Source organism: Halichoerus grypus, chromosome 4, assembly GCF_964656455.1.
Source record: "Halichoerus grypus chromosome 4, mHalGry1.hap1.1, whole genome shotgun sequence".
In the NCBI taxonomy this organism is placed as follows: Eukaryota; Metazoa; Chordata; class Mammalia; order Carnivora; family Phocidae; genus Halichoerus; species Halichoerus grypus.
The window spans coordinates 101,735,412-101,749,918 of record NC_135715.1 but is presented as its reverse complement, the minus strand read 5'-3'; the positions used below and the strand labels follow the sequence as shown (position 1 = coordinate 101,749,918).

The window sequence follows — 14,507 nt, the reverse complement described above, 5'->3', positions numbered from 1 at the left end:
CTGCGATATTCTGTTTGTAGAGATCCAGATCTTCTTACATCTCAGGCTGGTTTCGTGGGTGCTCAGAGTGGTCTGGTAGATATCCAGCTCAATTCCGGGGACCAGTTGAAATAGGGTCCCCTACTCCTCCGCCATCTTTCCCCCCTCCTATCATATTTTTAAAAAATTCTAGCATTCTTGCCATATATAACTCTGATACTGATGCTTGTTCAGTCTCTTCAGACTATTTTTACTTTTCAGGATGCCTTGTAATTTTTTTTTTTTTTTCGAAAGGTGGATGTGATTAACTGAGTGAAAAGAACTTCAGTGAATGGCTTCTAATAATGTAGTGGTGTAAGCTGTAGAGTGAGGGGAAGCCTTCTGTTGTCTATACGTCTCAATCTTGTGTTAAACTCATGACCCTGGGCTGTGAAATAAATCAGTGCTTCTCGGTGGCTTTTCCCCCCTTAGTCGGGAAAGGATGGCTAGCGGGACTGGAGTTGGGTATTTCCCTTCTTCTAGAGCAGTCAGGCTCTAATAAAATCCTAGCAGATTAAGCTCCAGTAAAATACTTTTTCTTAAATACAGGCCTAGTTAAACAGAATGTCTGAAATATTTCAAAATCGATCCTTTTCTTTTCTCCATGCCAGAAGCATCAGAGGACTTTTCTTTTATATTCACTATAAGGACCTAGTAGAGCTCCTGTAGGTAAAACTCAAGCAAGTCTGCGGGCCCCGTGCAACTGGACCCCCCTAGAGTTTTTAACTCAGAGTGCTCCCACTGAGCCTCTAGCAATTCATCAATTACAGTTCAGATTTGCCTCTTCTGGCACTGGTTTCCGTGGAAGTTTTTGCCCATGGATTCTGCCTTGGTCCGTTATGATTTTCTGTATCCACTGTCTTTCTAGTTTGGGGGGCAGTGGTTTACTTCGTGACCTCACTTCTCTGACAAATCTTAGAAGAGTTTTTAGATTTTTTCTTGTTAGGATGGAGTGGTAACTTCTAAGCTCTTTACATGGTGGACTGGAAACCAGAAGTCTTCTGTTGAAGGTTTTTAAGCAAGATAATTTACATTTTAGGAAGTTTATCTTAGTATTATGTAGGAGAGATTAGAATGGTCGGAGATAGTGTAGTTCATAGCTACCAACATACCCTGGGATATATTTATTCCACTGAAGACAATTTGACTTGATGAGTTCCATTTATTGTCTTTTTTATCTTACAAAATACTTCTTTACATTTTATTTATGGTGATGAGAGTCACCATCCTGTCTTTAGTTGACACACCAATGTTACGTTAGTTTCAGGTGTACAATATACTGATTCAACAAGTTTATACCATTCTTGCATCTTTGTAGCAAAGTAATCTTGCATGTCAAGTTACACTGACCTTCTGAATACTTGTAGTTTTCTAGCTTATGACATTGAAAATTTTATACATTCATCTTCTTAAAATGTTGTGGGTTTTTTTTCTGTCTTTATTGCTCTTTGGGGGCTTTTTAAAATTTACTTTGTGTTAAAGATTGAAGTACATGAAATACACACACACACACACACACACACAAACACACTGTTTTTCCTCAGAACTTAGTCTCATGTATTAATTGCATAATAGCTATAAATGACCATAATGAGAACAGGGAGGTGGTTATATTGTAGAGCAGTGTTTTTCCAACTTTATCGACCTAATGTCCACTTTTTTATAATAAATGCTATATAATGCTCCCCTTCTTATACTGAAATAAAATTCATAGTTGCAGTAATCTCTGTCTTCATGTATGTTCAAAAAAAACTAATAAAACCCCAGTATAACATAGAGGAGAAATAAAAATTATATGAACTATAACAAAATAATATGTACTTTAGGATGTAAATAGGTAGGAATGACCACAGTAGAAGCCAATTTAAAATAAGAGCAAAATACATATTTTTATGAATCCAAGACTGCCTTGATTATAATATATACTATTATTTTACACACCACTAAGAGAAAAACTGCTCCAACTAGACTGATACATATGTGTGAATATCAGACATATTAAAGGGGAAAAGTATGAATCATTTAATTAATGAAATTTGATATATGTGTAGAATCATTATGAGCACTCTTTCTAGAAATGTAAGCTAATACATCTGGTGTGTTTGCAGGTCAGCTACCACAGTCATGGTGTTAACAGCATGGGTTTTCCAAATTGGCAAGCAACTCAGGGTTAAATTTCAAACAAAAAAATATACAGTATTCTGTGGAATTAACAGCATACATGTGGTTCTTGGAAAATTTATTGTATATTAAAACTGTATAGAAAATGCTTTGTCTCTATATCCCTGGTTCTTGGATCTCACTGTCTGCTCTTAGACTTAAAACAAGCAGATTGATATCTTCAACCCTGTTCTCTTCTTTACATTTTTGTTCTGTTTCTAGGCTACAGAGACATTTATCTTCTTTGTCCCCAAATGTGGCTTTTTGTTTTCTCTGAATATTATTTATCTTGAGTTTGAGGATATATCAAAACCTGGACTTACTGATCAAAATTGTTTGAAAGTTTTTGTTTTTTTTTTAAACTTGTGCATGTATTACTTCAATAAAAATATTATTTAAAAATATAGTTTTAAAATTTGAAAAACAGCAGCTTAATGCTATAGGCAGCTTTCTAGTCCAAGGTAAGTTCATGTGGCTACAATGAAAGTAGATGGTAAACAGATCCTAGTCGGGAAAGATTGGTCACCTTTTTTTTTTTTTTTTTAAACAATATGCCTCATTCTTCCCAACATGAAATCACATGTTGTTAGGATCTACTTCTAATAGTATTTAAAACAAATTAAATAATATTAGGACTTAACATCTGAAATAAGCAGACAAAAGAGTTAATAGAAACAAGGAGATAATAAAAGAGCATATATTCATAAGCTTCATGGGGTTGAAGATTGAGAGAGCATGAGTTATTAGGAAGAGAAACTGTTAACTAATTTTGCTTATTTAGTGAAATTTTATGACTACTGTCTAATCTCATAAAATTGATAAAGCATAATAGAATACTTGGTGTAGGACAGCTGAGTTTTTAAGAACACTTTAAAACCATACAAGTTTATAGTATGGGGGGGAAGTAGTCATCATTAGTCATATTTTCCTGATAAAATATATATAGATTTTACATGCATATAGTGTAATGCTAAACATATATATGCACTTATTCTTGGAAGTAATAATCTGCCTTTAAGAAATAACAAATTGTGGGGCGCCTGGGTGGCTCAGTTAGTTAAGTGTCTGCCTTCGGTTCAGGTCATGATCCCAGGGTCCTGGGATCAAGCCGCGCATCGGGCTCCCTGCTCAGCGGGGAGCCTGCTTCTCCCTCTCCCTCTGCCTGCCACTCTGCCTGTGATCTCTCTCTCTCTCTGTCTGTCAAATAAATAAATAAAATCTTAAAAAGAAATAACAAATTGACATGTACAGTTTTTACAAGTGACTGTCATCTATCACTGGTTTATTGTATATCTTTTTGATAATTTGTCTATATTTGTGGCATCTTTATTGAATATAAGTGTATTTTAAAAATGATTTTGTAGAACTGTTTTTCGCTCTCTTTAATCTCAGCATGCATTAGAACTCATGAATTCCAGTGGTGCTATGCCAATTCCTTATATTAAAAGAGGCCAGTGATATGGAGAAAAGTTTGATACAGGAAATAAAAGAACTATTTTCTAGGGTAAGATAAACAAAATGGCCATCTTTCCTTTTCATTTTTTTTTTTTTTTTCCTGTCACTGACCAATTTCAACCACCTTTCTGGCTTTAACTCTAAAATTCATGTGGTATCTACATCTCCAACTTACTCTATTCTCCTGATTTCCAAACTGCTACATCCAGTGTTAAACTAGTAGGCATCTTCAGTGTATCAATATGCCATCAGCACATAAAAGTCAGGATATTAAAAACTGTGCTTCATCCCTGAAAATTGCTCTTCATCCAGTGGATTCAATCTTGGTTGGTTAAGATTCAATCATATGTTAGTTAAAACCTAGAAGTCAACTTAACTGTTGCCTGTGGCTTACTATTGATATCCATTCGTTTTTCACATCCTATAGACTCTACTGCTTTAACCTTTCTTGAATGTGTACCGTACTCTTTCTCACAGCTACAGTCTCAGTTCAGATCCTTCTTATCATTAGCTTGAACCACATCAACTCAGTTTTTATCTGCCAGTGGAAGGTATTTTATTTCTGAAAAACCATTGTAAGGGTAATTTTCACTATCAAAAATATAATTACCATTTTTTTCAACCTGGTTAAGGGCATTTATTTACAAATAACCCAAAGCTAACACCATACTTAATGGTCAAAGACTGAATGCTTTCCTTAAGACAGTGTTATCTGTTCTTGCCACTTCCATTCAACTTTGTACTGGAAATGCTAGCCAGAACAATTAGATAAGAAAATAAAATAATAATTGCAATAAGATTGGAAAGGAAGAAGTAAAACTATCTCTATTTTCAGATGCCTTGATCTTGTATATAGAAAATCCTAAGAAATCCACTAAAAAACCATTAGACCTAATAAATGATTTCTGCATTGTTGCAGGATATATCATTGTACAAAAATCAATTGTATTTCTATACACTTGCAATGAACAATCTGAAAATTAAGTTAATTCTGTTGACAATAGCATCAAAAAGAATAAAATACTTAAGAATAAATTTAACAAAAGATGTGTAAAACTAATACTCTGAAAGCTACAAAACATTGAAAGAAATTTAAGAAGATCTAAATTACTGTAAAAACATCCCATGTTCATATATCAAAAAGACCCAACACTGTTAAGGTGGTAATACTCCTCAAACTTTTCTATAGACTCAAGAGTCTATCAGTATCTCTGTTGATTAGAAGGGTAATCATGACAATGTAATCAGGACATTGTAACAAGGATAAATATCTAGATCAACAAGAGAATCAATAGCCCAGAAATAAACTCATACATATACAGTTAATTGATTTTTAACAAGAAACTAAGACCATTGAATGGGGAAAAGAGTAGTCTTTTCAATAAATGGTACGGGGATAGCCATATGCAAAAGAATGAAATTGGACTTTGAACTCATTCCATATACAAAAATCAACTCAAAATGGATCAAAGACCTAAATGTAAAACCAGAAACTATAAAACTATTAGAAGAAAGCATAGGGGTAAATTTATTCCTTGGTTTTGGCAAGGGATTCTTAAATATGACTTTGAAACCATGAGCAACAAAATACCAATTAGACAAATTAAACCTTATCAAGATTAATAACTTCTGTACTTCAAAGGACACCATGAAGAAAATGAAGACAACCCACAGAATGGTAGAAAATATAGGGAAAGCATATATTTAATAAGTGACTCATGTCTAGAATGTGTTAAGAACTCATATAATTCCGACAATGGTGACTAATGGTTTGCTAAGCGGAGGATGGAAGTACTGGTTTTAGGGGGCTCTGGGAGTAGAAGGGTGTTGATAGTAGCAGCCAGGGCAGCGAGGGGGTTACCGAAGTGCTCGGATTCTCCCGGCTGTGCAGGGATTTAAACGCCACCATTTCGAGCAAAAGGGCAAAGACCAAGACTACCAAGAAGCGCCCCCAGCTCGCAACATCCAACATGTTCGCCATGTTTGACCAGTCACAGATTCAGGAGTTCAAAGAAGCCTTCAACATGATTGATTAGAACAGAGATGGTTTTGTTGACAAGATTTGCATGACATGCTTGCCTCCCTAGGGGAAAATCCAACTGATGAGTATCTGGATGCCATGATGAATGAGGCTCCCGGGCCCATAAATTTTACCATGTTTCTCACTATGTTTGGTGAAAAGTTAAATGGCACAGATCCAGAAGATGTCATCTTTGCTTGCTTTGATGAAGAAGCAACTGGCACCATCCAGGAAGATTACCTGAGAGAGCTGCTGACAACCATGGGAGATCGGTTTACAGACGAGGAAGTGGATGAGCTGTACAGAGAAGCGCCTATCAACAAAAAGGGAAATTTCAATTATATTGAGTTCACACGCATCCTTAAACACGGAGCAAAAGACAGAGATGCCTGAAAAGAACTTCAAATTCCAGCCAAACGTTCCTTGTTGCCACTTCGGGTATTTCTGAGACGTTCTCTTAGAGTCTGTTGCATGCCCTTAGCTTTGCAGCTTTTGCCTTTCTTGTTGTATTTATTCTCAGCCATTTTGGGCACATGCATCTCTATAATCAGACTGGAAATGGAACTTTTTATGATTTTCAGAATAGAAAATAGGGCAGTTTAACTTACTGGCCCCCTCCCAAAATAACTGCAGTCTACACAGAGTCAGTGTATTTTTTCAGAGAAAGTTATTCACTCAATTTTTTCTGAACCATAATTAAACTTTATGATAAAAAAAAGAACTCATACAATTCAATAGTAAAAAGACAACCCAATTCAAAAGTGGGCAAAGGATTTGCATAGACAATTCTCCAAAAATGATACGCAAATGGCCAACAAGCACATGAAAAAAATGTTTCTCATCATTAAACATCAGGGAAATGCAAATCAAACAGTATGACTACAATCAAAAAGTCAAATAACAAGTGTTGGTGAGGCTTTGGAAAAAATGGAATCCTTGAACAGTGCTGGTGGGAATGTAAACTGGTACTGCTGCTTTGGAAAACAATCTGGCACTTCCTCAAATAATTAAACGTAGTATTACCATATGACTGCTACTCAACACCTAAGTATATACCCAAGAGAAATGAAAAAAATATATGTCCAAACAAAAACTTGTACATGAATGTTTTCAGCAGTTTATTTGTAAAAGCCAAAAGTTGGAAACAACCAAAAATGTCTGTCAACAGATAAATGGATAAATAATAGTGGTTTCTCTGTACAATGGAATATTATTTGGCCTTAAAAAAGAATGAATACATGCTGCGGCATGGGTGAACCTTGAAACCACTATGAAAGAAGAAAAGTGAGAAGAGATAGTCACAAAAGACTATTATATGAGTCTGTGTATATGAAAGTTTAGGGAAATCTTTTGAGATAGAAAATAGATTAATGGTTGCTTGGGGCTGGGATGCAGGACAGTGATTAAGGGAGTGATAGCTAAAGATTATGGGGTTCCTTCTTGAGATGTTGAAAACGTTCTAACATTTACTGTGGTGATGGTTGCACATATCTGAGAGTATATGAGAAACCATTGAATTGTATACTTTAAGTGGGTGAATTTTATGGCATTATGAATTACATCTCAATAAAGCTGCTTAAATAAAAGAATAGGCTACTCCAAAAGTATATATAGTTATCATCAAATTTATCAGGAAGGGACCAGACATTTATAGGTGGCATTTCTTTTAGCCTTCCCTCCCCATCTCATTTCCCCTTTGCACCCCAAACTTGAAGCAGGAGATTCAGCAGCATATTGTCCTGCCAGTACTTTTTTTTTTTTTTTTTTTTTAGTTTTTTTAAGATTTTATTTCTCAGAGAGAGAGAGAGAGCACAAGCAGGGGAAGGGACAGGCAGAGGGAGAAGCAGACTCCCCTCTGAGCAAGGGGCCTGATGCAGGACTTGATCCCAGGACCCTGGGATCATGACCTGAGCTGAAGGCAGACGCCCAACCAACTGAGCCACCCAGGTGTCCCCTGCCAGTATTCTTTAGGGTCGTTGCAACCTGCAGTCTGACTCCAGCCTAAAGAGAAGGGTGTTGGGAGAAAGGATTTCTCTAAACCATGGCTCATACCAAGCATAGGGCTTGCAATCAATCAGTGGTAAAGCACCCAGGAGGCAACTGGCTACAAAAGCTTCTTTCAGTAGTTCATCCTCTCCTGGAGGAGTGAAATAACCTTTTTGTCACAAGCCTGTTACAAGTACGGTGGCATCTGAAATTAGATTGCTCTGACTTCTAAACAGACATGCCCTTTCAGAGCACAAATATTGGTGCTCTGAAGGAGGCCAGTGCGGCCTGTGTGGTTGGCCTGTCTGAAGACATCTGTGTGGAACAATTGTGCCAGAAGGCTTGCACCTAGCATGTTGTATTCCTGCAGAATGTATTGCATAGGTGGAGAGTGTGCTAAATAATTCATTTTAATTGTAAACGTTTCATTCACAAAAAAACAAAAGATCCAACCCCTTTTTCCCATCATTGGTAGTTCTGAACATTAGATTTTTTTTTTTTTTTACCGTAAGGTCAAAATGAACCTAAGTATATGATTGTGAATGGACAAAATGGTGACATAATTGTGTATTGGCAAGTTATTTTTCCATTTTCATTAGTGTGTGAATTTTTAATATTAATATGGCGACATAAAACATAAAGGAAGTCAACTCTCTGTAATATAATTTATGGCAAATATAAATAAATCTAGTAAATCTTTTTTTACAATGCCAGCACTTAGCTTCTTTTTTTTTTTTTTTAAGATTTTATTTATTTATTTGACAGAGAGACACAGCCAGAGAGGGAACACAAGTGGGGGAGTCGGAGAGGGAGAAGCAGGCTACCCGCGGAGCAGGGAGCCTGATGCGGGGCTCGATTCCCGGACCCTGGGATCATGACCTGAGCCGAAGGCAGACGCTTAACTACTGAGTCACCCAGGCGCCCCGGCACTTAGCTTTTTTTAAACAAGAATTGAATTTATTTTTGATCACAACTGAGCAGTGTCTATCATTTTATCAGACAGTAGTTGGATCTGTTCACTCAACTTTTCTAATTGATTCTACATGCAAGTGCATGGTTTTTTTTTTTTTAATTTCATTTATTTATTTGAGCCTGACAGAGAGAGCACAAGCTGGAGGGGGAAAGGCAGAGAGAGAAGCAGACTCCCCACTGAGCAGGGAGCCCAATGTGAGGGTCAATCCCAGGACCCTGGGATCATGGCCTGAGCTGAAAGCAGACCCTTAACTGACTAAGCCACCCAGGTGCCCCCAAGTGCATGTTTTTAATGTTGTCTGTACTATTCTTGTGTGTTTGTTATCAAAATATGTTTAATTAAAAAAATTAATGTTAACAAGTTTCAAATTTCTCAAATTGACACTATTATGCTAAGATACCACACAAATCCCATTAAAATGGATAGTCATTTAATTATTAATATCAGTAATCATGTTACAACCTAATAAGAGTTTTCCTGTTAATTATTCTCCACCAGCTAGCTTCAATAGCATGGGCCCCTAGAAGATGATTGGGAATTTTGTGAGTAGTTTTTGGGTTGTCACAATGTTAGGGGGATATTAGTAGGCCAGTAGATTCCAACCCTTGTCTTTATACCTGCCATCAGTGCTTGGTGCTTCCAACTCCCAATCTTCTCAAAGGTCTAGAGGACATACTCACTTTTGCAAGCATTTTACATTGTGGCTTCTTTTCTTTTGCCAAGTCAGCTATCACTTATCTGTCAGCATTGACTTCTAAACATTTGTTGAAATTTTTTATCCTATGTTTTCTTTCCCATTCTCTCTTTCATAGTGAGTTTCTGTCCTTTTTTTTTTTAATTCCTTTACTGTCTGTCCAGTGTTTTCAAAGGCCAAGTGATCACCAACTGATGAATCTGCTATGCTTAACAGCTCAGTGGGAGATACTTCCTCTTAGAGGATATGGCAAATATTTTAGGTAGTTTCGCTATTATGTAGACTAGCTGGTGTCCTGGCAGTTAGTGCCTAGTTGGGGCTAGATCTGCTAAGCACATTGCCATTTCTGAGCCCACCCAAAATGCCAATGGTACTTAGAGTTATCAGTTCATTCTAACCTTGCATTAACTCATCGTAAACAGTATGTTAGACAATTAACATTTTCTATGACTGAGACTAATTTGTAATCTTACTCATTACTCTTTCTCAGGCTGAGCTTTTGGAAACTGATTTGCATTCAGAAGTAACAGTAAAAACAGTGTGATGGCTCCTTATCATTAAAAGGAAAACACTGGATTTTTTTCATTCCTAACATTCAGCTTTGCTACATGGTTTTTCTTCATATTAACAGATTTTTTGGTAAAAGGCCTCAGTGGGATTGTAGAGGGGCATCAAATTTGAATGAACTTCATCAGCTATTAAGTGACATAATGATCAGAAGATTGAAGACTGATGTTTTAACCCAGCTGCCCCCTAAAGTCAGACAGCGTATTCCCTTTGATCTTCCATCAGCAGCTGCCAAGGTGAGAATGCTTGTTTGATTCAAAGTCTTACTTTAAGTCATTTTAATGAAAGATTGCACATACTGATTTTTCATAGAAGGCAAAGTCTGTTTTCTTAAAATAGGATTAATTAATAGAACATATGGATTGGCTTTGTATCATTTCAAGAAGAGAACAGGAAGAATTTCACTTTAGTCATCAAATGTGAAAAGATTCAGTATCCTACTGATTTAGAAAAAATACTTCTGCTCAGTATAGAATGAAAGCACTTCAACTGCAACGAAGATTTACTATTAAGAATTCTAAGTACCTGTAGGGTGTAAAGCCCAATAATTAGGATGCGAAGTTGTGTTTCTTGCTCTAGGATTTTTTTGAAGTATGAGCTATCTTCTAGAATAACTTGGATATAGCTTCTTCTTGAGATCTGAAAACTCTATGATCATGTTGGAAGAAGTGAAGGTCTATATATTAGAAAGTCAAATTGTATTTTACCTAATCCTTATCTACATATACTTTTAGGGAGTACAGTGCTTATGTTTTCTCTGAAATTTCTTTAAATCTGGACAGGACTTTGTTGACAAAGACTATTTATTGCATTGTTTTATCTTGAAAGATTGAGGAGACATTTTATAAACATTGGCAATATGTTATTGGTAAAATAGGAATAATGATTTTCTTTATCCACCATTTTAGCATTAGAAAGAAAAATAAAAGAGTCAGTATATGATTACATTATATTTTTATTTAGCTAATATTCCTCATGCTTATTTAAATGAAATCATATCTTGTTATGAAAATACTTTGCTATCATACACATTTTCACTGTTTCCTTTCTTATGTATGCAAATTTTTATTTTTACTTTACAAAATGTTTTTTCTTTTTTTTTTTTTTAAAGATTTTATTTATTTTTGACAGAGAGAGCGAGAGTGTACAAGCAGGGGAAGCAGCAGGCAGAGGGAGAGGAAGAAGCAGACTTCCCGCGGAGCAGGGAGCCCGATGCAGGGCTGGATCCCAGGACCCTGGGATCATGACCTGAGCTGAAGGCAGATGCTTAACCAAGTCTGAGCCACCCAGGCACCCCACAAAATGTTTTTTCTTAAGGGGAAGCTCTAATTGTTTGATTTATGATGTTAGCAAAGGCTTGGCTTTCACCCACAGCTTTTCATTGGTTTCTGTCTTTTGTGTGAACATGTGACTGACCTATCTCCATATTGATGTTTTTCAATGAACACATTGGTATCTTTGGGAATTTGTTTTCATATCTTTACAAAGAAAAAAGAAAACAAGTAGGACAAAATAAATTATTGCATTAATTGTTCTTCTGTTCTGTTTTTTTTAAGATTTAATTAATTAATTTAGTTAGTTAGTTGAGAGATAGCATGAACTAGGGGAGGAGCAGAGGGGCAGGTAAAAGGAGAGGGAAAGAATCCCAAGCTGACTTCCCACTGAGTGCCGAGCCTGACTTGGAGCTGTATCTCATAACCCTGAGATCGTGACCTGAGCCGAAATCAAGAGTCAGATGCTTAATCTGAGCCACCCAGCGCCCCTGTTCTTCTGTTCTTTATGCCATATTTCTAAGCATTGTTATTTTCTCCCACATAGGAATTGAATACCAGCTTTGAAGAGTGGGAAAAATTAATGAGAGCTCCAAATTCAGGTGCCACCGAGACTGTCATGGGGTTGATTACCCGCATGTTTAAACAAACTGCTATTGCCAAGGTACTCATTGCTGGGACAGCATATGTTTCTCTTGATACAAATTATTTAATGTATTTTAATGCTTTTATTTAAGCAGCTTATTTGCATACTGTAACATGTCTTTGCCATTTAATTCTTTAACTCTGATATTGAAAAATTCAGACATTCAAAGTAAACAATGGTGGACACCATTATATCTGTGCATATATTGATCTTTTCCAGTATATGGGTACACTTTGATGAGGGAATATAACATGCTTTACACGTTCTCATTTAAAGGACATACATATATTCATCTTTGTCATCAGATTTTTCCGTGGTTTTTGCTACATAATTGCTACAAATAATGTTTATTTAAGTCAATCATTTTTAATTGGTATTATGTTTCTAGTTCCCTACGGAGATAGATGTGCTCATATTCTGTTTGTCTAAAAGTGCAAAGTAGAGGTGTTAGAGTTTTTAAATCTCAGTGTGAATATAAAGTAGATTCATTACACGTTCTTGTTTTTACTAGCATGGTAGAACTTAGACATGCTAATGAGTGTTACTCCTTTCCAATTCTGAAATTTTTTTATATAAGATAATTTTTTAAGTGAGGTATATTGAGGTATAATTCACATTCAGTGAAATTTGTCCTTTTAAAATACATAGCTTGATGAGGCTTGACAAATACATTGAGTAAATCATCAGTACAATCAAGATAAAGAATATTTCCATTTGCCCAAAAAGTTTCCTGATACGCCTTTGTAGTTGTCTCCCTCACACCTGCCCTCTGCACCTCAGCAGTCACAGATCTACTTTCTACAACTGTAGTTTTGCATTTTCCTGAATGTTCCAAAAACAGAATCATAGAGTATGTAGCCTTGTGTCTGGCTTCTTTCATTTACCATAAAGCTTTTGAATATTGATCCATGTTTTGCATATGTCATTAGTTTCTTCTTTTTTATATCTGAGTAATGTTCCAGTGTATAGATATATAACAACTTTTTTCCCTCCACCAGTTAATGGCCATTTGGGATCTTATCAGTTTGGGCCATTATGAGTAAAACTGTTAGAATCATTCATGTACAGGTCTTTGTATGGACAGATTTTCATTTCCCTTGAGTAAATAACTGGGAGTGGGACTATTGGGTCATATGGAAAACACAGATTAAATTTTATAAAAAGCTGCCAAATTGTTTTTTAAGTACTGTATCATTTTGCATTCCTTGTAACAACGTATGAGTGTTCCAGTGGTTCTGCATCTTTGTCAGCACTTGGTATTTTCAGTCTTTTTAATTTTAGCTGTTTTCCAGGGTATGTACTGGTATCTCATTGTCATTTTAATTTGCCTTCTCCTAATGTCTAATGATAGCATATTTTTATGTGTTTGTATCCATAATAGATATCATATATCTGTTATATATATACATGTAAAATATATATATTTTTATATATAAAAATAATGGCAAGCCCATATTTATATTGGATTATAAGAGTTTGTTTTTTGTTTTTTTTTAAGATTTATTTATTTATTTTAGGAAGAAAGAGAGCGGGGGGTGGGTAGTGGAAGGGGCAAAGGGAGTGGGAGAGAGAATCTCAAGCAGACTCCCCACTGAGCATGGAATCCGACATGGAGCTTGATCCCACGACTCTGAAATCATGACCTGAGCTGAAATCAAGAATCAGGTGCTCAACTGATAGCCAATCAGGCACCCCAGAGCTCTTTATATATTTTAGAAACAAGTCCTTTAACATATAGGTCTTTTCCAAAATTTCCTTTCAAGTCTATATATTCCATTTTATTTTCCTGACATTGTCTTTAAAAGAACAGAAGTTTTGAATTTTGGAACAGTGCGGTTTTTATTTTTTCTTTCATGTATTCTGCTATTGAGTCCTAATTAATTTTTGCTTATTCCAAGTTCCCAAAGATCTTCTACTGTGTTTTCTTCTAAAAGTGCTATATCCTTAGGTTATATAGGTAGGTCAAGAACTATTTTGAGTTAATTTTTTTATGTGGTACAAAGTTAAGGATAGAGATTTAGTTATTTTGTTTTGGTTTGAGTAGGTTTTGTTTGATTATTTGTTTTGCTTATGGATTTTCAATTTTCAATTGATACTCATTATTGGAAACCATTTTTCTCTCATTGATTCACCTTAGCACCTTCATAAAAAATCATTTGGTTATATATGTGTGGATCTTCTTCTGAGCTGTGGTCTGTTTCACTGACCATTACATCTCATTTGACAGAATTCTAAAGTATCTGGTTACAGTACCTTTCTAATAAAGCTTGAAATCACATGGTGTTCACTCCTACTTTATTTCAAAATCATTCTGTCTATTATAGGTCCTTTGCTTTTCCTTATGTGGTTTATAATTAGCTTGTTAAGTATGTACACTTTTGATTGGAATTATGTTGAATCTATAAATTCATTTGGAAGAATTGACTTCTTAATAGTATTGAATTTCCTGATCCATGGTAGGAATGTCTTCTTTCATTTCTCCCAGCCATGTTTTCTAGTTTCATTGAATACATTTTGCTAGATTTGCTCTAGTCATTTCATGTATTTTTATGCACCTGTAAATATTTCTTTTTCTATTTAAATTCAGTTAATTAACATATACTGTATTATTAGTTTCAGAGGTAGAGTTCAGTGATTCATCAGTCTTACATAATACCCAGTGCTCATTACATCACATGCCCTCCTTAATGTCCATCTCCCAGTTACCCATCCCCCCA

General features: G+C 35.6%; 1 protein-coding gene and 1 pseudogene across 4 annotated transcripts in view; both read left to right on the top strand.

Annotated features, from left to right (window-relative positions):
- ZRANB3 (zinc finger RANBP2-type containing 3) overlaps positions 1 to 14,507 on the top strand; it is a 309,431-nt gene that overhangs the window by 205,543 nt on the left and 89,381 nt on the right. For all 4 annotated transcript variants that reach the window (XM_078070719.1, XM_078070718.1, XM_078070720.1 and 1 more), the window contains 2 exons: positions 9,938 to 10,109; positions 11,692 to 11,808. In XM_078070719.1, the coding sequence (XP_077926845.1) occupies positions 9,938 to 10,109; positions 11,692 to 11,808 (289 nt within the window). The remainder of the gene's footprint in view (positions 1 to 9,937; positions 10,110 to 11,691; positions 11,809 to 14,507) is intronic.
- LOC118544957 (myosin regulatory light polypeptide 9 pseudogene) lies at positions 3,876 to 6,374 on the top strand (annotated as a pseudogene).